The sequence below is a fragment of the Silene latifolia genome, chromosome 11 (genome assembly GCF_048544455.1).
Source record: "Silene latifolia isolate original U9 population chromosome 11, ASM4854445v1, whole genome shotgun sequence".
In the NCBI taxonomy this organism is placed as follows: Eukaryota; Viridiplantae; Streptophyta; class Magnoliopsida; order Caryophyllales; family Caryophyllaceae; genus Silene; species Silene latifolia.
Window position 1 is genome coordinate 189,084,277 of NC_133536.1, and position 26,767 is coordinate 189,111,043.

The 26,767-nt window shown below is 38.4% G+C and overlaps 1 protein-coding gene, 3 long non-coding RNA genes and 1 other non-coding gene across 8 annotated transcripts in view; 3 read left to right on the forward strand and 2 right to left on the reverse strand.

The window, feature by feature from the left end:
• Positions 1-18,663, forward strand: part of LOC141612179 (uncharacterized) — a 29,892-nt gene extending 11,229 nt beyond the window's left edge. The window contains exons 3-6 of one of the 2 annotated variants that reach the window (XR_012529006.1): positions 15,042-15,187; positions 15,406-15,473; positions 15,567-15,811; positions 18,575-18,663. This is a non-coding gene — a long non-coding RNA (uncharacterized LOC141612179). Of the gene's footprint in view, positions 1-15,041; positions 15,188-15,405; positions 15,474-15,566; positions 15,872-16,174; positions 16,778-18,574 lie in introns of those variants that run through there. The other variant, XR_012529005.1, reaches the window with a different exon arrangement.
• LOC141616253 (small nucleolar RNA snoR101) lies at positions 12,845-12,909 on the forward strand. The gene has a single exon (XR_012530610.1). It is a non-coding gene; the product is annotated as a small nucleolar RNA snoR101 (small nucleolar RNA).
• A 2,793-nt stretch (positions 18,664-21,456) lies between the features above and the next one.
• On the forward strand, positions 21,457-23,119 carry LOC141612180 (protein JINGUBANG-like). Its single transcript, XM_074430899.1, has one exon. The coding sequence runs from the start codon at positions 21,616-21,618 to the stop codon at positions 22,990-22,992; it is 1,377 nt and encodes a 458-aa protein (XP_074287000.1). The 5' UTR covers positions 21,457-21,615; the 3' UTR covers positions 22,993-23,119.
• Positions 23,120-23,523: 404 nt separating this feature from the next.
• On the reverse strand, positions 23,524-25,327 carry LOC141615243 (uncharacterized). Of its 2 annotated transcripts, XR_012529747.1 has the most exons (6): positions 25,274-25,327; positions 24,789-24,877; positions 24,630-24,702; positions 24,289-24,458; positions 23,979-24,148; positions 23,527-23,871 (listed from the first exon to the last, which is right to left on the reverse strand). It is a non-coding gene; the product is annotated as an uncharacterized LOC141615243 (long non-coding RNA). The 2 variants fall into 2 exon arrangements; XR_012529746.1 differs by having other exon boundaries at positions 23,524-23,871; positions 24,289-24,702.
• A 382-nt stretch (positions 25,328-25,709) lies between these two features.
• LOC141615245 (uncharacterized) lies at positions 25,710-26,722 on the reverse strand. 2 transcript variants are annotated; one of them, XR_012529750.1, is made up of 4 exons: positions 26,389-26,722; positions 26,202-26,285; positions 25,904-25,956; positions 25,710-25,813 (listed from the first exon to the last, which is right to left on the reverse strand). It is a non-coding gene; the product is annotated as an uncharacterized LOC141615245 (long non-coding RNA). The 2 variants fall into 2 exon arrangements; XR_012529749.1 differs by having other exon boundaries at positions 25,904-25,953; positions 26,389-26,718.
• Between the last annotated feature and the right edge of the window lie 45 nt (positions 26,723-26,767).

The window sequence follows — 26,767 nt, forward strand, 5'->3', positions numbered from 1 at the left end:
ACTCTTTTGGTGAAGAATGCCCTTGCTGTTAAACAGATGAGCACACTTGTCTTGGACAATTTCTGTACCGTTGTCACTTCTAACTATCTTAACTACACCTCCATACTGAGTAGAGACAGTATTAATGAATCCTTCAAAAACAGTACTAACTTGTATCTTATCCTTTAATAAAATGGTCCAAGTAGCCCTAGTATGGTCATCCACTATAGTAAGAAAGTAAGGGGCACCAGTAAGAGAGAGTGTCTTATAGGGCCCCCAAAGATCAACATGGACAAGGTCAAATGGTTTCAAGGCTCTAGAATTGCTCCTATGGAAAGGTAGCTTATGCATCTTTGCCATGAAGCAAGTATCACAGTCATAACTTTGTAAATGAGAACAGTGTAAGAAAGATAGATGCTGCATTTTACTCAATGAAACATGACCCAATCTGGCATGATACAAATCAACAGCACTCTTATTACAAGCATTTACTAGAATATTGGATTGTGTAGCCGCAGTACATCCATACTGTCTAACATCATGACCTAAAGAGGTATTATTAAGGAAAGCATTTCTTAAACTACTATGAAGAAGCTTGTATAATCCATCCCTCTTTGGAGCAGAAGCCACTGCAACTTTAGCAGGGTCCTGTATAAAGCATTGATTCATGTCAAAATGAACCAATAAACCAGAAGTTGTCAGTAATTTTCCCACTGACAACAGGTTGTGCTTAAAATCAGGTAAAAGGAGCACATCATGTAAAACAATTTTAGGATGAATCTGTATGTCTCCTATAAAAGTGACTAATTTACTTGTCCCATCAGGTAATCCTACTTTGATAGGAGTTTTCAGGGGTTTCAAAGCTTTAAACAGATGTTTCTGTGAAGTCATGTGGTCAGTAGCCCCCGAATCTATAATCCAATCATATGCTAACGAAAATGAGTGCTCAGAAGTAACATTAGATGCAAGAATAGTACCTGCAAAGTTCACACTCCCACTAGAAAGACCAGAAAAATCAGCCGAATTAATCTTCAGATTTTGCAGAATTTGCTGATATACTGCAGAAACCAAAGCTGGATCTGGATTAATAAAACCAGAAGACTGAGAAGTAGGAGTAGACCCCTGTGCTGGTTCACTGAATTTCTGGACAGCAGGAACAGTATACTCAAAAGGAAGATCAGGAACCTTGTCATCTTCTGCCCCTGCCGCATTAGCAAACCTCCTTGAAGAAGAAGAGGAGCCTCCTCTGCCTGTATTAGTACCAAATCTTGAAGCATTATATCTTGCTTTCAATTCAGGATGCAATATGAAGCATTTATCCCTGGTATGACCATTCCTGTTACAAGCATCACAAAATCGATCATCAGTCTTAGGCCTTTTTCCATCTCTATTCCAAACATTCCAGGGTGTATTTCCAGGTGCACCATTGCTATTAGACCCTCTAGCAGCAGGAGAAGGTCTGTAGGATGCCAGAGCACTTGAATCAACATTATTCTGCATACCATTAGTAATGGATTTTTGACTTTCAACTTGTTGTAGGATAGAGTAAACCTTGTTTGCAGTTGGCAGTGGATCCATAGCTTATATATTTGACCTTAAAACATCATAACTGTCATTCAATCCCATTAAGAAAGTGATGACCTTTTCTCTTGAAGAAAATTCCAGAATTCTCTTGAGGAGATTGCAACTGCAACCAGTCAGAGCTCCACAGGTGCAATCTGGATATCCTTCAAGTTCTTCAATATCATCCCAGAATTTCTTCAATTTTGTGTAATACTCAGCAATGGAAAGATCTTCTTGTGACACATTCTTAAGATCTTTCTTCAACTGATAAAGAAGTGGACCATTACTTTGGCCATATCTTTCAAAGATGTCGGCCCAAAGCAATTTTGAGGACTTCACCGTCATAAAACCTTCTTTGATTTTCTCATGAATCGAATTAAGAATCCAACAACGCACCATGTTATCACAGCGAAACCATTTCTGGTAATTTGAAGAGGTTAAAGCAGGCATTGCAACAGTTCCATCAAGAAATCCTTGTTTATTCTTTGTTGCAAGCGATAACATAACGCATCTACTCCAATGAAGATAATTCTTTCCGTTGAAAACCGTTGTAATCACATTCATTCCTGGATAATCCGATTGCGATAAGAACATCGGATCATCATAATGATTTGCAGAATTCGCAGAGTTCGCAGCAGAAGAAGAATTAGTACTCACATCATTCGTCATGTTGAAAGAAATTGATTCGCAAATTCGTACAAAGAACAATCACAACAACGAATTGAAGGAAAAATATGCGATTAAAGGAAAGGCGTGATATCGATCGTGATCAATGTTGATTTTTGCAGCGGAATTAAGAAAGAAGAACAAAAATTGAAGAAATTTTGATTTTTAGGGTTTAATTCGAACAAAAAGAGGAATTTTTCCAGAAAAAGAACACAAAAGTATGCAGAAACAGGTCAAACCTTCTCTGATACCATGTGAAAAGCTAAATCAAGCTTAATTGTGAAGAACATCATGGAGGAAGCCATGGATGAACGTTGAGTGAGCTTGAATAGTGAAGAAAGTTCTAGAAAGAGAAATGAACACAGTGAGTAAATAAAGGATGAATTGTATTGATTATTATATCTTTACATGAGTAGTGTTACTCTTATTTATACAATTCATAATAATAATTAACAAACATTTCCTTCAGCCTAACTAACTCCCTTAGAATGCGCTAGGTAGTTACAGATATTTTCTTCTCTTGATGAGCTGGCAATAGCTGTCAGTGCTGATGTTGCACTGCCGTCATCATCACAAGTCTCATACCCCCCCTTCAAGTTGGATGTTGGGGATGACAAAGGAAAACACAAACCCAACTTGGAAGAAAGATGGAAATGTTGTTGCTGACCAAGGGGTTTGGTCATAAGATCTGCAAGCTGCATGCTAGAGCTCACATGAGCTGTAGAAAGAAATCCTTCTTGAATCTTTTCTCGTACGTAATGACAGTCGATATTTAAGTGTTTAGTCCGTTCATGGAACACGGGGTTTGCTGCAATATGTTGAGCAGCACGATTATCTAATTCAACTGGATGGGTAATGGAACATTGACATGCAAATCTTGAAGCAACCCATGGAGCCAAACAACCTCACTGGCCGTGTATGACATTGCTCGATACTCTGACTCGGCAGAAGATTTAGAGATAGTTTTTTGCTTTTTGGTCTTCCAAGAGATCAAGGAGTGTCCAAGAAAAACACAGTGACCAGTTAATGATTTGCAACTAAATTGGCAAGAACCCCAATCTGCATCTGTATAACCTCTCAAAGAAAGAGCAGAATTGGCAGAATAGAAAAGTGCAGCATCAGGTGTGCCCCGCAAATATCTTACAACATGTAATGCAGCCTGAAAGTGTGGTTGTCTAGGTGTACTTAAAAACTGGCTAAGGTGTTGCACAGCATAGGACAAGTCTGGCCTGGTCAGATTAAGATAAAGCAACCTACCCACAAGCCGTCTGTATTGTTCAGGCTCAGGCATCAGGTCACCCGCATCAGTGGACAGATGCAATCCCTTGGGTAAGGGAAAACTGGCAGGTTTGCAGTTCTTCATACCAGTATCCTGCAAGATGTCAATGACATACTTCTTTTGATTGAGCCACAAACCTTCAGAAGTTCGATTTATTTCCAAACCTAGGAAATATTTGATGGATCCCAAATCTTTAATGGTGAATGCTTTGTCTAAGACAGTCTTGATATGAGTAACATAAGCAACATCATTACCAGTGACAAGGAGATCATCAACATAAACCAATATCACTGTAAAAGAAGCACCTGAATGTCTTATGAACAAAGAGTAATCATGTAAAGATTTCACAAATCCTTGAGACAGTAGCAACTTGCTAAGTTCAACATTCCATTGCCTAGAAGCCTACTTTAACCCGTACAAAGATCTCTTTAATTTGCAAACTTGTCCCTTAGCAGCCAAAGTATAACCTTCTGGAGGTAGCATATAAACTTCTTCCTCAAGAAACCCATGTAAAAAGGCATTGTTAATGTCTAATTGCTCAGTATATCCCAATGCTTCACAAAGTGGCCAAGGCTAATAAAACTCGACGTAGTAAATTTAGCCACCGGTGAAAAAGTGTGTTTAAAATCCTTTCCTTCAACTTGATTATAGCCCTTGGCTACTAACCTTGCTTTGTACCTTTCTATGGAACCATCTGGTTTAAATTTGATCTTGTAGACCCACTTAGAGCCTATAGCTTTAAATCCAGATGGTAAAGAAGTGAGTTCCCAAGTCCCATTTGCATCTAATGCTTCTAGCTCTTTACCCATTGCCTGAACCCAAGCAGGATCATCCTTGGCCTGAGCATAAGTGGCTGGCTCATGAATGGCTAAGACATTATGAGCTCCCCGACTAATAGTGGGACAAATATAATCCTTCAAATTGGGTGGAGGATTTCTTGTTCTAGTAGATTTTCTAACTGGAATAGAGAGCAGGATGATGGTGTGTAAGCATTAGGGACAACATCAGAATTGGATGGTGAAGTACCAGGAGTAGAAGGAACAGAAGATACATCATCTGGAGTGTGGGGGGAAAAATTCTACAAACTCAGGAACATGTGTAGAAATGGGAGGTTCTGAAACAGACTGGTGTTTAAAAGGTAATATATGCTCCCTGAAAATCACATCCCTGCTTACAAAGACTTGATGAGTATCCAAGTCATACAGTTTATATGCCTTTTGTCCTATAGGATAGCCTATAAAAACACACTTCCTTCCCCTGGGAGCAAACTTATCCTTCCTAGGAAAGGAAACAGGAGCATAACAAAGACAACCAATCACCCTCAAATCCTCATAGGTTGGTAATTGCCCTGTCAAAACCTCAAAGGGAGTCTTCCACTGTAAAATTTTAATTGGGAGTTTATTAATAAGGTGAGTGGCAGCAAGAATACAGTCACCCCAGAACTTTTTAGGGAAGCCTGCATATACCATCAAGGCCCTTGCTGTATCAACCAAATACCTATGTTTTCTTTCGACTCTGCCATTTTGTTGAGGAACACCTGGCACACTCTTTTGGTGAAGAATGCCCTTGCTGTTAAACAAATGAGCACACTTGTCTTGGACAATTTCTGTACCGTTGTCACTTCTAACTATCTTAACTACACCTCCATACTGAGTAGAGACAGTATTAATGAATCCTTCAAAAGCAGTACTAACTTGTATCTTATCCTTTAATAAAATGGTCCAAGTAGCCCTAGTATGGTCATCCACTATAGTAAGAAAGTAAGGGGCACCAGTAAGAGAGAGTGTCTTATAGGGCCCCCAAAGATCAACATGGACAAGGTCAAATGGTTTCAAGGCTCTAGAATTGCTCCTATGGAAAGGTAGCTTATGCATCTTTGCCATGAAGCAAGTATCACAGTCATAACTTTGTAAATGAGAACAGTGTAAGAAAGATAGATGCTGCATTTTACTCAATGAAACATGACCCAATCTGGCATGATACAAATCAACAGCACTCTTATTACAAGCATTTACTAGAATATTGGATTGTGTAGCCGCATTACATCCATACTGTCTAACATCATGACCTAAAGAGGTATTATTAAGGAAAGCATTTCTTAAACTACTATGAAGAAGCTTGTATAATCCATCCCTCTTTGGAGCAGAAGCCACTGCAACTTTAGCAGGGTCCTGTATAAAGCATTGATTCATGTCAAAATGAACCAATAAACCAGAAGTTGTCAGTAATTTTCCCACTGACAACAGGTTGTGCTTAAAATCAGGTAAAAGGAGCACATCATGTAAAACAATTTTAGGATGAATCTGTATGTCTCCTATAAAAGTGACTAATTTACTTGTCCCATCAGGTAATCCTACTTTGATAGGAGTTTTCGGGGTTTCAAAGCTTTAAACAGATGTTTCGTGAAGTCATGTGGTCGAGCCCCGAATCTATAATCCAATCATATGCTAACGAAAATGAGTGCTCAGAAGTAACATTAGATGCAAGAATAGTACCTGCAAAGTTCACACTCCCACTAGAAAGACCGGAAAAATCAGTAAATTAATCTTGATTTTGCGAATTTGCTTTGATATCTTTGCAAAACCAAAGCTGGATCTGGATTAATAAAACCAAGACGAGAAGTAGGAGTAGACCCCTGTCTTTGGTTCACTGAATTTCTGGACAGCAGAACAGATACTCAAAAGGAAGATCAGGAATCTTGTCATCTTCTGCCCCTGCCGCATTAGCAAACCTCCTTGAAGAAGAAGAGGAGCCTCCTCTGCCTGTATTAGTACCAAATCTTGAAGCATTATATCTTGCTTTCAATTCAGGATGCAATATGAAGCATTTATCCCTGGTATGACCATTCCTGTTACAAGCATCACAAAATCGATCATCAGTCTTAGGCCTTTTTCCATCTCTATTCCAAACATTCCAGGGTGTATTTCCAAGTGCACCATTGCTATTAGACCCTCTAGCAGCAGGAGAAGGTCTGTAGGATGCCAGAGCACTTGAATCAACATTATTCTGCATACCATTAGTAATGGATTTTTGACTTTCAACTTGCTGTAGGATAGAGTAAACCTTGTTTGCAGTTGGCAGTGGATCCATAGCCAATATATTTGACCTTAAAACATCATAACTGTCATTCAATCCCATTAAGAAAGTGATGACCTTTTCTCTTGAAGAAAAATCCAGAATTCTCTTGAGGAGATTGCAACTGCAACCAGTCAGAGCTCCACAGGTGCAATCTGGATATCCTTCAAGTTCTTCAATATCATCCCAGAATTTCTTCAATTTTGTGTAATACTCAGCAATGGAAAGATCTTCTTGTGACACATTCTTAAGATCTTTCTTCAACTGATAAAGAAGTGGACCATTACTTTGGCCATATCTTTCAAAGATGTCGGCCCAAAGCAATTTTGAGGACTTCACCGTCATAAAACCTTCTTTGATTTTCTCATGAATAGAATTAAGAATCCAACAACGCACCATGTTATCACAAATAAAACCATTTCTCGGTAATTTGAAGAGGTTAAAGCGAGGCATTGCAACATGATTCCATCAAGAAATCCTTGTTTATTCTTTGTTGCAAGCGATAACATAACACATCTACTCCAATGAAGATAATTCTTTCCGTTGAAAACCGTTGTAATCACATTCATTTCTGGATAATCCGATTGCGATAAGAACATCGTATCATCATAATGATTTGCAGAATTCGCAGAGTTCGCAGCAGAAGAAGAATTAGTACTCACATCATTCGTCATGTTGAAAGAAATTGATTCGCAAATTCGTACAAAGAACAATCACAACAACGAATTGAAGGAAAAATATGCGATTAAAGGAAAGGCGTGATATCGATCGTGATCAATGTTGATTTTTGCAAATGAATTAAGAAAGAAGAACAAAAATTGAAGAAATTTTGATTTTTAGGGTTTAATTCGAACAAAAAGAGGAATTTTTCCGAAAAAAGAACACAAAAGTATGCGAAACAGTCAAACCTTCTCTGATACCATGTGAAAAGGTAAATCAAGCTTAATTGTGAAGAACATCATGGAGGAAGCCATGGATGAACGTTGAGTGAGCTTGAATAGTGAAGAAAGTTCTAGAAAGAGAAATGAACACAGTGAGTAAATAAAGGATGAATTGTATTGATTATTATATCTTTACATGAGTAGTGTTACTCTTATTTATACAATTCATAATAATAATTAACAAACATTTCCTTGACCTAACTAACTCCCTTAGAATGCGCTAGGTAGTTCTGAGATATTTTCTTCTCTTGATGAGCTGGCAATAGCTGTCAGTGCTGATGTTGCACTGCCGTCATCATCACAAGTCTCATACCCCCCCTTCAAGTTGGAGGTTGGGGATGACAAAGGAAAACACAAACCCAACTTGGAAGAAAGATGGAAATGTTGTTCTTGACCAAGGGGTTTGGTCATAAGATCTCGCAAGTCGCATGCTAGAGCTCACATGAGCCGTGAAAAGAAATCCTTCTTGAATCTTTTCTCGTACGTAATGACAGTCGATATTTAAGTGTTTAGTCCGTTCATGGAACACGGGGTTTGCTTTGCAATATGTTGAGCAAAGACGATTATCACAATTCAACTGGATGGGTAATGGAACATTGACTTGCAAATCTTGAAGCAACCCATGGAGCCAAACAACCTCACTTTGGCGTGTGTATGACATTGCTCGATACTCTGACTCGGCAGAAGATTTAGAGATAGTCTTTTGCTTTTTGGTCTTCCAAGAGATCAAGGAGTGTCCAAGAAAAACACAGTGACCAGTTAATGATTTGCAACTAAATTGGCAAGAACCCCAATCTGCATCTGTATAACCTCTCAAAGAAAGAGCAGAATTGGCAGAATAGAAAAGTGCAGCATCAGGTGTGCCCCGCAAATATCTTACAACATGTAATGCAGCCTGAAAGTGTGGTTGTCTAGGTGTACTTAAAAACGGCTAAGGTGTTGCACAAAGATAGGACAAGTCCGGCCTGGTCGATTAAGATAAAGCAACCTACCCACAAGCCGTCTGTATTGTTCGAGCTCGGGCATCAGTCACCCGCATCGGTGGACGGATGCAATCCCTTGGGTAAGGGAAAAGCGCGGTTTGCGCTTCTTCATACCAGTATCCTGCAAGATGTCAATGACATACTTCTTTTGATTGAGCCACAAACCTTCAGAAGTTCGATTTATTTCCAAACCTAGGAAATATTTGATGGATCCCAAATCTTTAATGGTGAATGCTTTGTCTAAGACAGTCTTGATATGAGTAACATAAGCAACATCATTACCAGTGACAAGGAGATCATCAACATAAACCAATATCACTGTAAAAGAAGCACCTGAATGTCTTATGAACAAAGAGTAATCATGTAAAGATTTCACAAATCCTTGAGACAGTAGCAACTTGCTAAGTTCAACATTCCATTGCCTAGAAGCCTGCTTTAACCCGTACAAAGATCTCTTTAATTTGCAAACTTGTCCCTTAGCAGCCAAAGTATAACCTTCTGGAGGTAGCATATAAACTTCTTCCTCAAGAAACCCATGTAAAAAGGCATTGTTAATGTCTAATTGCTGTATATCCCAATGCTTCACAGTGGCCAAGGCTAATAAAACTCTGACTGTAGTAAATTTAGCCACCGGTGAAAAAGTGTGTTTAAAATCCTTTCCTTCAACTTGATTATAGCCCTTGGCTACTAACCTTGCTTTGTACCTTTCTATGGAATCATCTGGTTTAAATTTGATCTTGTAGACCCACTTAGAGCCTATAGCTTTAAATCCAGATGGTAAAGAAGTGAGTTCCCAAGTCCCATTTGCATCTAATGCTTCTAGCTCTTTACCCATTGCCTGAACCCAAGCAGGATCATCCTTGGCCTGAGCATAAGTGGCTGGCTCATGAATGGCTAAGACATTATGAGCTTCCCGACTAATAGTGGGACAAATATAATCCTTCAAATTGGGTGGAGGATTTACTGTTCTAGTAGATTTTCTAACTGGAATAGAGACAGATGATGGTGTGTAAGCATTAGGGACAACATCAGAATTGGATGGTGAAGTACCAGGAGTAGAAGGAACAGAAGATACATCATCTGGAGTGTGGGGGAAAAATTCTACAAACTCGGAACATGTGTAGAAATGGGAGGTTAAAAACAGACCGGTGTTTAAAAGGTAATATATGCTCCCCGAAAATCACATCCTCGCTTACAAAGACTTGATGAGTATCCAAGTCATACAGTTTATAGGCCTTTTGTCCTATAGGATAGCCTATAAAAACACACTTCCTTCCCCAGGAGCAAACTTATCCTTCCTAGGAAAGGAAACAGGAGCATAACAAAGACAACCAATCACCCTCAAATCCTCATAGGTTGGTAATTGCCCTGTCAAAACCTCAAAGGGAGTCTTCCACTGTAAAATTTTAATTGGGAGTTTATTAATAAGGTGAGTGGCGCAAGAATACAAATCACCCCAGAACTTTTTAGGAAGCCTCATATACCATCAAGGCCCTTGTCAGTATCAACCAAATACCTATGTTTTCTTTCGACTCTGCCATTTTGTTGAGGAACACCTGGCACACTCTTTTGGTGAAGAATGCCCTTGCTGTTAAACAGATGAGCACACTTGTCTTGGACAATTTCTGTACCGTTGTCACTTCTAACTATCTTAACTACACCTCCATACTGAGTAGAGACAATATTAATGAATCCTTCAAAAACAGTACTAACTTGTATCTTATCCTTTAATAAAATGGTCCAAGTAGCCCTAGTATGGTCATCCACTATAGTAAGAAAGTAAGGGGCACCAGTAAGAGAGAGTGTCTTATAGGGCCCCCAAAGATCAACATGGACAAGGTCAAATGGTTTCAAGGCTCTAGAATTGCTCCTATGGAAAGGTAGCTTATGCATCTTTGCCATGAAGCAAGTATCACAATCATAACTTTGTAAATGAGAACAATGTAAGAAAGATAGATCTTTGCATTTTACTCAATGAAACATGACCCAATCTGGCATGATACAAATCAACAAAGACTCTTATTACAAGCATTTACTAGAATATTGGATTGTGTAGCCGCAGTACATCCATACTGTCTAACATCATGACCTAAAGAGGTATTATTAAGGAAAGCATTTCTTAAACTACTATGAAGAAGCTTGTATAATCCATCCCTCTTTGGAGCAGAAGCCACCGCAACTTTAGCGAGGTCTGTATAAAGCATTGATTCATGTCAAAATGAACCAATAAAACCGAGAAGTTGTCGATAATTTTCCCACCGACAACGGGTTGTGCTTAAAATCAGGTAAAAGGAGCACATCATGTAAAACAATTTTAGGATGAATCTGTATGTCTCCTATAAAAGTGACTAATTTACTTGTCCCATCGGGTAATCCTACTTTGATAGGAGTTTTCGGGGTTTCAAAGCTTTAAACAGATGTTTTACGTGAAGTCATGTGGTCGAGTCTCCCGAATCTATAATCCAATCATATGCTAACGAAAATGAGTGCTCGAAGTAACATTAGATGCAAGAATAGTACTGCAAAGTTCACACTCCCACTAGAAAGACCCGGAAAAATCACCAAATTAATCTTGATTTTGCGAATTTCTTTGATATCTGCGAAACCAAAGCCGGATCTGGATTAATAAAACCGGAAGACCGAGAAGTAGGAGTAGACCCCTGTCTTTGGTTCACCAATTTACGGACAAAGCAGAACAATATACTCAAAAGGAAGATCGGGAACCTTGTCATCTTCTCGCCCCGCCGCATTAGCAAACCTCCTTGAAGAAGAAGAGGAGCCTCCTCTGCCTGTATTAGTACCAAATCTTGAAGCATTATATCTTGCTTTCAATTCAGGATGCAATATGAAGCATTTATCCCTGGTATGACCATTCCTGTTACAAGCATCACAAAATCGATCATCAGTCTTAGGCCTTTTTCCATCTCTATTCCAAACATTCCAGGGTGTATTTCCAGTGCACCATTGCTATTAGACCCTCTAGCGGCGGAGAAGGTCCGTAGGATGCCGAGCACTTGAATCAACATTATTCTGCATACCATTAGTAATGGATTTTTGACTTTCAACTTGTTTGTAGGATAGAGTAAACCTTGTTTGCGATTGGCGGTGGATCCATAGCCAATATATTTGACCTTAAAACATCATAACTGTCATTCAATCCCATTAAGAAAGTGATGACCTTTTCTCTTGAAGAAAATTCGAAATTCTCTTGAGGAGATTGCAATCGCAACTTGATCGAGCTCCACAGTGCAACTGGATATCCTTCAAGTTCTTCAATATCATCCCGCAAATTTCTTCAATTTTGTGTAATACTCGGAATGGAAAGATCTTCTTGTGACACATTCTTAAGATCTTTCTTCAACTGATAAAGAAGTGGACCATTACTTTGGCCATATCTTTCAAAGATGTCGGCCCAAAGCAATTTTGAGGACTTCACCGTCATAAAACCTTCTTTGATTTTCTCATGAATCGAATTAAGAATCCAACAACGCACCATGTTATCACAAATAAACCATTTCGGTAATTTGAAGAGGTTAAAGCGGGCATTGCAAAGATTCCATCAAGAAATCCTTGTTTATTCTTTGTTGCAAGCGATAACATAACGCATCTACTCCAATGAAGATAATTCTTTCCGTTGAAAACCGTTGTAATCACATTCATTCCTGGATAATCCGATTGCGATAAGAACATCGGATCATCATAATGATTTGCGAGAATTCGCGAGTTCGCAGAGAAGAAGAATTAGTACTCACATCATTCGTCATGTTGAAAGAAATTGATTCGCAAATTCGTACAAAGAACAATCACAACAACGAATTGAAGGAAAAATATGCGATTAAAGGAAAGGCGTGATATCGATCGTGATCAATGTTGATTTTTGCAGCGGAATTAAGAAAGAAGAACAAAAATTGAAGAAATTTTGATTTTTAGGGTTTAATTCGAACAAAAAGAGGAATTTTTCCAGAAAAAGAACACAAAAGTATGCAGAAACAGGTCAAACCTTCTCTGATACCATGTGAAAAGGTAAATCAAGCTTAATTGTGAAGAACATCATGGAGGAAGCCATGGATGAACGTTGAGTGAGCTTGAATAGTGAAGAAAGTTCTAGAAAGAGAAATGAACACAGTGAGTAAATAAAGGATGAATTGTATTGATTATTATATCTTTACATGAGTAGTGTTACTCTTATTTATACAATTCATAATAATAATTAACAAACATTTCCTTCAGCCTAACTAACTCCCTTAGAATGCGCTAGGTAGTTACAGATATTTTCTTCTCTTGATGAGCTGGCAATAGCTGTCAGTGCTGATGTTGCACTGCCGTCATCATCACAAGTCTCATAAAGGGCAAATGATGTCTTACACTTGATCTCTGAACTTCAGGTAAGTTCACTTGTTGACAAGCTTAAATCACTGATGCCACACTTTCTTAGCAGTTTCACTGGTCACCAAAAAATTATGTTTATTCAGATATGTACCATAAAACGCCGAAAAAGACCCTGGCCAATCCACGTGGCCTGCTTGATGAAACGTCAGCGATTATAAGACCTGAATTATTTTTGATATTGTTGAAGAGAGTCACTGTACGTAGCTTTATTTGCCTATCTTGCCCCTATGAGGAGTCTTTTTAAAATTGAAAATCAGTATTGAAATGTTTAATGTGTCAAGAACTTAAAGGTTATTTAGCTACAGGAGGACATCATTGCCTTGATTGACTATTATTGATTTCAGCCACGGCTTTCTGGAACTCCTCCAGTTCAGTGGTCGCTCGAAATTGTGCTTTGATCTTTATGGCTAAGTAGAAAATTAGCCTTGCATTGTGCATTTCTGTAATGTAAAGCAACACAATGTTAAAAGTAATTCATCAAAATTTTGGCATATTTTGTTTGAAATAGTTGATCTCAGATGTATTGAGACTTGAGAGTTGGAGCAGAATTCTTCTAGAAGTGTGAAACCTGTGATTTGAAGTTTTGTTATAGATGGACCAAATGGTAAATCAATGGTAATAACCTTTCCTTGCATATGCACCATCGGTTGGACATAAGAATGAGGGTTTGGCCCACGAGAAACTGTCCATATTTGGTTCCTTACATTAGATTTTTACCCTTCTAAGTCCTGGCATTTTGTCTAGCTCTCAATTGCAACCTATTTTCTAACGGAAGTAGTGCTCTGCCAGAATAAAGATGTGAGCTATTACGAAGTTATATCATTGCTAGTAAAATTGATCTAGTCTGTACTTTTCTATAGTCTTAGACTGAGGTTTTGGTTACAAGTGTTGTTTTCAAGTCCTTCTACATGAAAAAATCTCCATACCTTTGGAATCTGGATGTAGTCCGAGTATTTTTGATATTCACATCTCATGTGCAACCTACTATCTCATGGAACTAGTGTTCTGATAGAATACACTCTGGTGAGGCTTTGTCAATAAAATTCATTTAGTCTTGATCATTCAGTAATATGAAAAGTAGTATAGATCCCGCGCAGTAAATACGCGTATTTATAGAGTTTTTACTTTTTAGTTTATTTATTACTTATTTATTCCAAATTTATACCTTAATATTTTCATATTTCACCTATTTTGGTATGAGAAAAAAATTAAACTACAAAACTAACAAAAAAATTGGGTATGTCATGAAATCTTTTTTTTTAATCACAAAGTTAATGATTTCATTTTACAACTTTTCTTAAATTCTCTTATATGAATTTTTTTTCACGAAACTAATAATAATATTTTATTTTATTGTTTTATATGGTGTAAGTATGCATCAAGTCATTTTCTAAGAAAAATTAGCAATTTTGTATTTTATAATTTTATACTCCTTTTATTTTATTTTGATTAAAACATTATAATTATAAATTACGTAGAATTTAATGAAAAAAACCATGCTTTAAAAAAAAAGATAATAGCTTAATGGGAAAATCTCATTTCTTTCCTTGTATAAGTAGATGGAGTTTGGAGGGAAAACTTCTGAGAATTTTTATTCTCTTAGTAGTAAGGGGGATGAGGTTTACGTACACATGCTGTTTTCCCGTTGAGAAGGACGAGAACAGCTCCCCACCGTTTGCTGTAGTTCTCTGTTGGTTTACACTTAGCTAAGCTACTTAGGCGAGTCTTTACTGTCTTGTTACGACTGTCTAAAATGGGTTACTAAGTTCCTTATGAACATCGATTAGTGGCGAGATCATTTGTAACAAAAGGTCCTACTCCTAACTCCTTCCATTCCACGGGTCTCGGTGTGGAAAAGTATATAATTGTACTTTTCTTTTACTTAATTGATGATGATTTTGTTTCCAGTGATTTGAAAGCTAAGTATTCATGATATAATTCCCCTCTAGAAAAAAGATTTTTGATTTATTGGTGGCTTTTCTAGCATATAAGCTGAGGCTAAATTCGTTGGTTCCTTAGTTTATATTGTAGGTTGTCAATGATGATGGGGCAGTATCCTTTGCTAAGCTCCCGGTTCCTTTTCAAACAGTGCATCTTTACTCACTTATGATCTGTTTTCATCATTTCTCATCAGCCTCTAGTTTCTAATTGCTTCTATTTGTTCAGCTTTTGAAATTGATTCTCCCTGGTGAGGGGCCAAAAATTATGTTTTTCATCACAAATACTGCACTAGCTTCTCCCTTGCGCAATTAACGCAGCTTGTTTGGCGATTATTGATGCTTGGATTCACTGAAGGCTGAAGCATCTGGCTGGTATTAAGATCTCCTACCTATCTTTGTCCTTAGCTCAATTTAAAAAGCAGAAGGATGTTATAAAAGCTTGAACTGAAGTAATCTTTGTGGTGACTCATAAAGTAGACATAAACAACTAAGCTCTCTTAGAAGGCATTAGGCAACTAACGATTTTTCAAGTAAATATACTAATCGGTATATCGTTACTGATATTACGACTTCTAATTTGTGTTCTGTAGTTTCTGTAGGGTGCTGTTTGTCTGAAACAGGAGAAGTTATCCTGGACCCAACAAAGCAAGAGGAGCAGGTAATTCTCTATTTTGTTATTTTTCTGAGTAATGTCATCTACTCACTCACAGTCGACTGGCTCTTCGTGTTTGCTTTTGGATTGGTTATTTAGGAAAGGAAATGCAATTGGGGTGCAGTTTGTTGTTTCCAGTTTTACCCTCTTGGCCTTTCATTGCTCGCCGTACTCCTTAATCCTTACAAAGTTGGGGAAGGTTTCTGTGAAGGTCTGGTGAGGCATTTGTGTATTTGGTTTTTCCAAACTCAATTTCGTCCGTCCTACTTCAAGGATCATCATGTCCAGTTCAGGAACCAATGGACCTGGGATCATTACATCAGTTACTCATGGGGCTATGTCAGGTACTTTTCTATGGTTGTGCTTGTTATTAACTTACTATCTTCCTCAGTCATCTAGATAAGGTGTTGAATTATGACAATTAATGGACTAAGGTTACAAACTAATTACAATAAGAAACTTCCTACATTACTACATGGAGGTTTTGTAAGTGTCATGGTAAATGTCACTAGAGTTACAAGTCATAGGTTTAATGTAGAGGGAGTTTTAGTCTTCTTCCTTAAAGCCTTGTGGAAGTTATAGGTCTTCCATCTAGTATAAATAGCTAATGTATTAGCTTGTTTTGATATAGAAAATACAACACAAAATATTCTATCAATATATTTCTCTCCTTGTTTGATTATATTGCCCCTAAAAACCATCATAAGGTTATTACAATTTCTTTGACAGTCCCATAGTTCGATTATTCTATGATCCTTCCTGTCTCGACATATCTTCTGCTACTCTGAGTGATGCCTATAGGTAGGATGATAAATGTGGCTTCTTTGATTTTGTAAGAGATACTACCTTTTATGAGACTGGTAGAGAGGTGGGTGCATGATATTAACTTAAGGTTGCGAATCTGCAATGCGATTATTTTGTAAATATTTCATAAATCCTCGCGACTGTTTTTACTGTATGATATCATCCGAATTAAGCAAACCTTGTCATTAAAGACTATCTCCGCGTAGACGATTATTAGTCATTTTGGAAACAATTTTAACAATTTGCGTGTTTCAACTTAGAGATTTGACCGAAGAAGTCTGGTAAATGCGAAATTTTATTGCTTTCATTTCTTTCATTAGTAAAGGTGATCAAAGTTGGTCTTGTATGTTAGTATAGCTTGATCTTTATTTCTTTCAGCCAGCAGAGCCCAGGAAAGAGGGAAGCCCCCGTTTTTTTTTTGTTCTTGGCCTAGTGATACTTGGCAGTTGGCACTAGTGTCTCACCTTGCATTTGAGTGTATATCCAGGGGAATCAAGTCCACTCTTCTTCAATCTGTAATGGAAAAAGACACTCTGTACTCCAAGGGCAAGGAAATTCCTGTGGGTGGCCTGGGTGCCTTAAGCCCTAGGCCTAATTTTTGGCAGTAATGGTGGCTACATGTCTACACCCCCGGCAAGCGATTCAACAAGGGTTTTTGGTAGCCACCCTTTCGAAACAGTAAGCCAAAGTAGAAGGGAGGTCAAGAACAGGGTGCGTCTCAAGAGCCATGCATGTCAAGTTTATAGTGTGATGACTGATAACTACATTGATTTGTGCAGAGTAGCGCAAAAGAGAGTTATGGATATCAGAAGAGTACGCCTCCTCGAATTTGTCGGGGTCCCAGGCCAAAGGCATATCGCGCATGGGGTTGGTATCTCTTGCGGGTTGGCTTGGTAGCCTGAGTCTTGAGGCGGACATGGTGGCTGTGGACATCTTATAGGTAGTCCATATAGTTGAAATTTGGCTATGGGTGGCTATTGGGTGCAAAGACTGAAAGTTAGTCACAAAGGCTTTTTAACTGAAATCATCATCAGGAAAGAATCACCCAAGGCTTACCATTGCACATAATACCTTAACCTCCCTCCATAGACCCATCTCTCGCCTTTCAATTTTTATTTGTTCAAGAAGACCTATGGGGTATAAGTTACGTCTAACTTGCTAGTCTTACGCTCCAAAAGGGTCGACTTTTACCTGATGAAGTCAACTCAATTTGGGCGGGCGTAAGTAATGCCTTGCCTTTTCTCATCTGATGTCCCCTTTTTCCTCAATTTGATAGGGTATGCTCGATCGAGCACAACTTACGTCTTACTATCCCTTTTTCAATTTGATAGGGTATGCTCGATCGAGCACAACTCACTGTCTTACTAACTGCATGAGGCTTCATTTTTTCAATAACTCATCCTTTCTTGGCCCCTTACCTGAATATCCAACTTTGTTTGGACCTTTCCTTCCCTTTATGGGATTAAAACTTACTTTTATCCCACGCACCAAATTAAATACCGCAAAAGCAATGACGTCAGGGCCAAAATGAAATTAGTAATGTGGACTTATACCATAAGGCGGTCTTAATTACCGTAGAATTACTCATTAATGAATTAGCTTAAACATGATTCAAATAAGATTGCCTTTAGATCTAATAATTAAAACTTCATAAGATAGCCATAATATGAGAACTTGAAAAAGACTCGATGTAATATGCTATAACCTGTCCCTAAGGTGATATTGACCCGATAAATTCTGAACATAGTTTGACCCAAGTATCCCAACCCACCCTGACACCTTTCAAAGCCAACCGGCCCAACCCTATTCATCGGATTGTCGTCTTTAGGTATTGTTGTACATCAGACTTCCTTGCCTCACCATGGCTGAAACCTTTGAGTCACTATGGGAAAATGAAGTTATTGCCGAGTATTGATTTAATGGTCTAGATACAATCTGAACTACTACTGAAAAATGTCTTGATCTACTGCACTACGAGTAGATTTTTGATTCTCTCCGTTACCCTATTTTACTTGAGACTAGTTTTGAAGTGCTCAAGTGTCATTTTGTGGAAATCTTCATTTTAAATGAATTGCTCTCATGTGTACTTGCTTTTAGAAAAACTACCACGATTATCCATTCATGTAAGTCTATTAAACTTTTTTGCTTTGACAAATGTCTCTGGATATCTTGTCACATATAATTCAAAAATCATCGCGTTTTGGTTCTAAGTGAGTTTTTGTGTGGAGGTTGATACTTAATTATGTACTTGGATACATTCTTATGTCCTCTAACGTTCCTTGACTGCATGCTTTATTTCGCAGTTGTGATTTATTATAGATGTCTCAAGGGAGGACAAGCTAAGCTGCAACAGTAAAACTATCAAACGTTTTGAGGACAAGCTGCAACAGTAAAACTGTTGGAGTAAGATGCAGCAACAATGAAAAACGAAAAGAACAGAAGAGATATAACCCGAATCGTAGTGCCGTGGTAACGGAGCCACTGCCTTGAAAACTATATTCCGGTACGACCGTGGTGGCGATCAGCTAGTGCCGGTAGTTCCCCAAGGATAACACTACAGTCTCCAACTCAGTTTCGCCCACTCGGAACTGTGAGACTTGGAACGAAGATAATTACCATTACCCAGAAATTTAAGAGAAGAGAAGGAAGAAGAGAGGAGAGTGATTGTTGATGTGTGTTCTGGAGAGATGCGAGATGATCTATTTATAGCGAAAAAAGATCAGCAGCGGAGCCAAAAACTGCTCCACAAATGCAGCAGTCAAAACGGAATTAGTGGAGCATTAACAGCTCGCCCAAAAAAGATTAAAAGGGAGCCTTTGGCCCGCACCACAGGTGCTCTACCCAAACCCGAGCCCGAGCCCGAGCCGGCGCGCGCGTGTGTGTTTGGACCCAAACCCACAGGCCCAACAATCCCAACAAAAACCTCCTTGGTCCACACAATTGGCTAGTGATAGACAAAAGACAATATAAACACAAGGAGACCAAGCTACTCCACCGATGTGGGATATCAAATGGAAAGTTGGACAAAGCAACTTGGCTTTTACAGCCATCATTTCCAACAAAAACTACAGTCTCTACTCCCTAGCGACCCGTTTGTTGATTCTTGATTTCTTGAGGTAACATTCAGTAGGACCTGAATCAACATTTAAGAAAGATATCATTATATATATATATATATGCAGACCATTGATTGTTTGGTTAAGATGACATGACTGATACGAGTACATGGTTGATGGTTGGCTCTTAGTTAGCCTTTTTGTTATTCACTGATTATTGCCACAATTAATATCTATTGTTCTGTTCCCCTAGTTGTCTCGTGTCGCCTTTTTATTGTATGCCATTGATGTCAAAATTTTGAATTATGACTTGTGATCTAGTTAACAAAAATTCTACCGTCCTTCCGGAGGACGGTACTCCTCACACACAAACACAATCCACCCAAGTGGAATATTATAATAACTTGTGTGTGAGGAGTACCGTCGTCCAGGAGGACGGTAGAATTACTCTCTAGTTAAAGAGCTGAGGAGAAAGGATTGATCTAGTCATTCATTCAACATGCTCTTATTTTTGAATCATAACTAGGGATGGCAGTGGGTCGAGGACCCGACGCAGACCCTGAGGGTCGGACCCTAATGGGTCGGGTATGGGTCTCATTTTTTCAGACTCAATAGGTATGGGCCGAGTATGGGTCTTAAGAAAATATTTCGGGTCCGGGTCTAAGTTATGAGACCCATACCCAACCCTTAGACCCTTTATTAAAAAAAAAAATAAATCAAACTTCTCTGAATTCATACTGGGCCACTGGCAGATAGAAACCAAAGCAACTAAAGTCTCTTTATCTTCCCTTATCCCATAAAGTGATAAAACCTAACCAAACTTTTCTGACAATACCACCACTGACACAAGAAAACCACCACCACAACACTGATACGCAACTGACAACCATCTCTCTAATAGGCGGCGACCGACAACCACCATTAACGACAGCCAGCGACGGTCAGATGGAGATGACTATCAAGTACGGTATTGATTTTAGGGTTCCAAGTTTGATTCTTTCACATGTATTTGGAGATAAAATTAATTTAGATCTTGTTTATCTTTCTTAATCCCTTCGGTATGTATATTAGATTTGGTAGTGTACAATAGAGATTAATAAACGCATAATGTTAAAGTACTATGATTTTTTTTTTAATATTATAGACCCATAACTGTTAATCCTGCTAATAAATTGGCTGAAACTCGGACCCGCGGGTAGACCCATACCCGACCCTTACCCATAGGGTCCGGGTATGGGTCCTCAAATTTTAGACCCCTTGCGGGTCTGGGTCAGGTACGGGTCTAAAGGGAAAATCTCGGGTCCGGATTCGGGTCTGAGTGGACCCTACCCAGACCCTACCAATTGCCATCCCTAATCATAACCCATCCGCTAGTGCCAAGCCTAGATTTTTGTTGGTTTGCAGTTTATACGATATAGCCCGGAATCGTGCTCACCCGGTGTCCAGTCCCAACTTCACCCAAAAAATGTAACCAAACTAACTTGTACTCAATAGTAGCACATCGAGAATATATCCGAACTCGATAGGAAAACTACTTGAACCGGTTGTCTCAATCATACCCGGCCCAAACGAATCGCCTGCCAGATCTATGTGGGACCACATAAGGCAGTAGAACTCTTTCTAATAAGTTTTAACTTTTTTTCTAGCTTAATTTCAGCTCATTTTAGTTCAGTTCAACTCATCTCTTCACAAATTAACTCTTATTTCAGCTCAGCTCCTATCAGTCGAAAAGAACATGACCTTAGTACTATACTACTATATTCGTAGGTCTAGACGTCTCTCGATTGAACCAAGGCCCTGTTCTTTTGGATTTAATCTCAGTTCAGTTCAGCTCCTCTCTTTACAAATTAACTCTTACTTCACTTCGCTCTATGAAGTTCAGTTCAGACAGTTTGAGTCCAAAAGAACACACCCAAAGCAATTGGTGAAAAGGCATGCATGGTTTCGATTGCTTAGCTGGGATTATCTTTTCTTTTGTTGTGTCAATCCGTTCCATTTAATTTCGTACTCCGCATGTTTTCACTTATCATTTATATTGGCAAATTAACTTCTCTGTTAATATTGATGTAAAAGATCAACTACTACCCTGTAGCAGTATTTATTTACCACTAATGCATCATAGAGTTATTACAGTAATTATTTTTGTGGGCCATCTTAGAATAATTGTAGCGATTATATAAGCAAAGACTAGGCTGTTATCCCTTAGCATCGAACCTTCAAATCAAAGTAAACCTCTCCTTAACACACATACAACGGTAGCTTGCATTTCTTACTGTTCTTGTGTAACAATGCATCGCTCGCTTAGCGATAGTAAAACTCTTTCTACCTTCTTATATGAAGAAACACCCGATCGATCACCCACATTTCACCGTGTCTCCCACCACCAGTTACCTCGTCGTTCTCTTGACACTGTATTATCTCGAAACTCTTGGAGTAACAAAACCGTCCTGAGTCCAAAATCATCACCACTTTTGACACCGAGCCCTAAGTCCAGTTGGTCATTTTCTCCTCCTTGTACTCCCTCTTGTTCTCCTCTTATCCACCATTGCATATCCTCCCTTCACCGAGATGGTAATATTCACTCTGTTGTGGTCTCAAAAGGGCTAGTGTTGACCGGCTCAAGTAGTGCTTGTATTCGTGCATGGCGGCCCTTGACGTCTTGTGAGTGGGGATTCATACAAGCGAGTTCAGGTGAGGTTCGAGCTATGCTAGCTCATGGTGACTTGGTGTTCACCTCACATAAGGACCGCCGAATTAGGGTTTGGAACATTGAGTCTTGCACTACAAAGTTTAGCCCTAGTAAGGTCACAACCCTTCCAAAACCAAGCCCCTTAAAGTTTTTAACATCTAAATGTAGAGGTAGCCCACATAAGGATATTATCTCTTGCATGGCTTACAACCATGTTGATGGGATATTATACACCGGCTCGTGGGACAAAACTGTCAAAGCTTGGAGGTTAAGTGATAGACGATGTACCGACTCCTTTTTGGCTCATGGAGACAATATCAATGACATGGTGGTGAATCGAGACGGGAACCTCTTCACTTGTTCCTCAGATGGGTTAGTGAAGATGTGGAGCCAGGTCCGCGGTGAAACTTTCCATACCCTAACCATGACCCTTAGCTTTCTTCCCTTCCCAACATATGCACTGGCTTTACATGAAGCACCGGAATCCCGAGAGAGCTTACTATACTCGGGATCCTCAGATGGATGCTTAAACCTCTGGGAGCGTAAGCTTTCCGGTGGGTATAGCCATGTGGGGTCCATACACGCACACCGGTTTGCAGTCCTTTGCCTGACCATCCTCAATGATATGGTCATAAGCGGATCAGCTGACTCGACAATTAAGATATGGAAGAGGGGCCATGGGAAAACCCATCAGTGTCTTGCAGTCCTTGACGGGCATAGAGGACCTGTTAAATGCCTATCAGCTTGCATTGAGACGGGCGTTGGCGAAAAGGGTTTCTTAGTGTTTAGTGCAAGCTTAGATCATACCTTTAAGGTGTGGAGAGTCAAGGTTTTTCCAGAACAGAAGGAAACTCAGTTGTTCATTTGTGATAGTGATAGTATGAATGATGGGAAAATTGTGTGGGAAGAAAGCCCTGTTTTATCTCCTACATGGGTTAAGAAGGTTCAACTTGGTAGGTTAAGTGTCAGTAACTAGTTTAGCTTTGTTGCTCATTTTCCTTGTTTTAATCTTCTTCATGGATGTAAGAGAATAAGAGATATTGTCACTCTTTAGTCCAAAGTTGATGTGTGAATATTTTCATGAAATTTAATTTGTTTTCTTACATTTTGATGTATTCCTTTTACACAAAGACCAATCTATCTAAAATAACCAACAAAAAAAGAAATTACCTAGTATTAATTTTGAGTAAGACCACACTAGAGGGAATATATATGAAACTTTATATAAATTACCTATTACTCCCTCCTATTCTTAATAACCCTCCCCTTTCATGGAGGGCACGGGAATTAAGGGAGGGGAGTATTTTGACAGTGTGGGAGTATATGTTACTTGTCCATTATAGTATGACGTTATGTTACTTTACTCTTCTTATTTCCACGCGTGTCCATGTCTGGTACTCGATACTTAGAAATGGCGTAAGTCAAAATATGTCTTATTCCCACGCGTCCCCGTGTTTGGTACCCGAATCTGCCTTCTCCTTTTACTAATCAACTAGTTTTTAGGCCCGGCGTTGCTCGGGCTTCATTATCAAAGTTCTTTCGAAAAGGGTCTTTTGTGAACATTACCGATAGGCTAATCACCTGTACTGAGATTGATAATATACATATGGAAAGGGTCTTTTGTGAGCATTACCGATAGGCTAATCACCTGTGCTGAATGATCGATAATATACATTGAAAATACACACATTGTTACATGTTTTTACGTTTTTTTTTTGTGGGCACAAAAGTATTATAGCAGCTAACTACCAAGACATTATGGCCATCGACAGCAAGAGAGGACTGATATTCCTTGAAAGGAGTCTCTAACAAAGCTAGGTACACTGGTGTACCCTCTCCACGACATAGACTGAAACTGCAAGGTACGATCTCAAGGTTATGTTAAATACAAAAGAAAATTCTGAAGTCAAAAGAAAGATTCCGAACACGAATCAGTTCAGGTCAAGTAAGAAGACTCGCAACCTCAAGCTTGAGCATGTTCACTGTCCTCTGTAAGAGGCTTAACCTTAGTAAGGGAATCTGCTCTATATTATTTGTAGCTTTGAGATCTCCTGCAGTTTATGACTCCACTCCTCTTGGGGGGATACGAAGTCGGCTGAAAAGAGTCCCAATCCATAGTCAATTGGCGTCACCTACAATTATCATGTATCAGGTAAGTACCAATTTGATATTAATGAATCAAGAAGGCTTTTAAACAACTTATATTTCACAAAAGCGATCATCATATATAAGCAGTAAAAAGGATTTCAGAAAGAAAAGAGAATTACTTTACCTGGCCATCAATAAGAATCGGCCTTTAGCCGGACACTTTTAAACACACCGAGGAAAAGACTTCTCCATGATATGAAATTAATTTAACTTGCAAAACCAAGAAACACTTCCAAAATAACAGTATCTAAACTCAGGCATAGTTTTATAAAATGCCATTGAATACAAAATTACCTGAAAAAACAACAATAATACAGTCCGATAATAGTTGTCAGGTAGTCTTACAGTGAAATATAAGACTATAGTCTTACAGTCTGGGTCGTCCACTGCCAATGTAGTTACGAAATTGCAACATATTTAACAAAAAAAGGAAGTGAAGTACGGAATAGAGAAAAAAGGGAGTACCATGTAAAAAGAGCTTATGAATATGCTTATCGGCATTAGCGTCTTGCTGAATCCATCTATCAATTTCGAGAGCCTGGAATTAATGAGTGGGAGGATTAAGATTTCGAAAAAATTCAGATTCCAATTCAAATTTCAATTCCGATTCAAAGAATAGCGCACCTGTGCACCATCGGCAGCGGGTTTTTGGAACTGTTGATACCTACCGCATTGTATTCCCATCCTCCTCCTCCGGCGTCCAAGCCATATCCCTGATTCACATATAAAGTAGTCAAATGAACCCTTTATCAGGTAATTTAGCGCGCTTTTAAGGTGGTAAGAAACAATGAAATCTAACTGAAAGCGTCTTTGAGGGGAAACAGCAAACATATGATGTGCATCAAAATACGTCACTTTATTGTACAACAAAACACAAACTATCGTCTCAAAATCAGCAATAAGCGACGTTTGAGTTTGACAACCAAATGGAAAACAGAGCACAACAATTGAGAATAGGCATGGTAAAATTTGACGACTTTAATTCTAAAGTTATAAGACAAATAAAAAGAAAACTTGAACATGCATATTAGGAAAATATACGAGCTCGTAATACAGATGATAAATAATTTCATTGAAAATACAACAAGTTTTGATGTTACCTTACTTACCAGATCAGATGACTACTTTAGAACATTTCAGGTGCCGCTTTTATGTTTATATTAGAGAAAATTGTTGATTACAGCCTTTTAAAAATCACTTTTTGAAAATTACAGCCTTATATAATTTTTTTTGTAAATTACATCCAAAATATTACTTTTCTTCTAAATTGCACCAATTTGAGGATTTCGGTGATTTTTGATGTTGTTTTTATGTTGTTTGGGGTGATTAATTGGTTTGTGTTAAGGAGAGGTAAGAAATCTGGGTAAGTAGGCTCTCAAATAATAAAGAGTATATCGAAAAAACATCATCAAAATTCACCGAAATCCTCAAGTTGGTGCAATTTTAGAAGAAAAGTGATATTTTGGATGTAACTTACAAAAAAAATTATATAAGGCTGTAATTTTCAAAAAGTGATTTTTAAAAGGCTGTAATCAACAATTTTCTCTTTATATTATCATGATTTTTCAACTTTAGATGCTATGATAATGCACGAGATCCATGCCGCTACATAGGTGTAAGACACACTCCCATAGAACGATATGAAACCACTGCAAATCAAAGACACCATAAAATACTGAATAATTAAGACGCAATAGATACTGACGCAAAGATCGAATGCACATAACCGAAACACTCACCTTGTAGCTTTCAGCGAACACTTGGTATGCGTTGTAAAACTTTACATTCTCTGCTAATGGAAAACAACAAAATCATAGATTATCATTGAATTTGACACTAAATTCCTGAAAAGTAAGCTACCAATTTAATCTCTGTAATTAGTGAAAAACGCAACATAAAACACATTTCATAAACCTAAAACAGACATAAAGTAGAAGATTGTTTAAAAAAAAAGCACATATACAATCAAAAGACTCCATAGCACTATACAAATTAGAACATCTTGAAGAACACATAAGAGCACAAATATATACTAACCAGATTGCATTCAATTTGACAGATGGAGGAGGACCGTGGCAAGAGTAATGAGATAGACATTAAAATCCACATTTAATCAACAAGCTGTAATCGAAAACAAAAACGCCAAGTTTAAGTGAAGCACTAAAGGACCCAACAAGATTAAAAAAGAAAACCCAAAGCATACGATTGAGGCAGACGATATTACCTTGATTGAAAGACGATTTTTACTTTGGTTGTTAGGAAATTAGGGTTGCTTTGAGACTACAATGACATAGTTCTACAGGCAAAATGACCGCTGCCGGATTGCTGGTGTAATGACGGAGAATTGGAGAAATGTTTGGATGAGTAGGAAAGTAAAAGTAAATAAGGTGGTTTTATGATAACAATGAAACTATACGGTCCAGTAGTAGATAAGAAGAGAAAAGAGGATGTGGCAAATAAGATTGACATGTGGTGAATATGTGTCACCATACTAAGCAAGGGTATAATGGTGATACAAAATTTATGCAAGAGTATCAAGCAGGGCCAAAATGGGGATATGCCTAAATTACGCAGAGGCATTCTGCCTCTTTTTAGGTATTAGG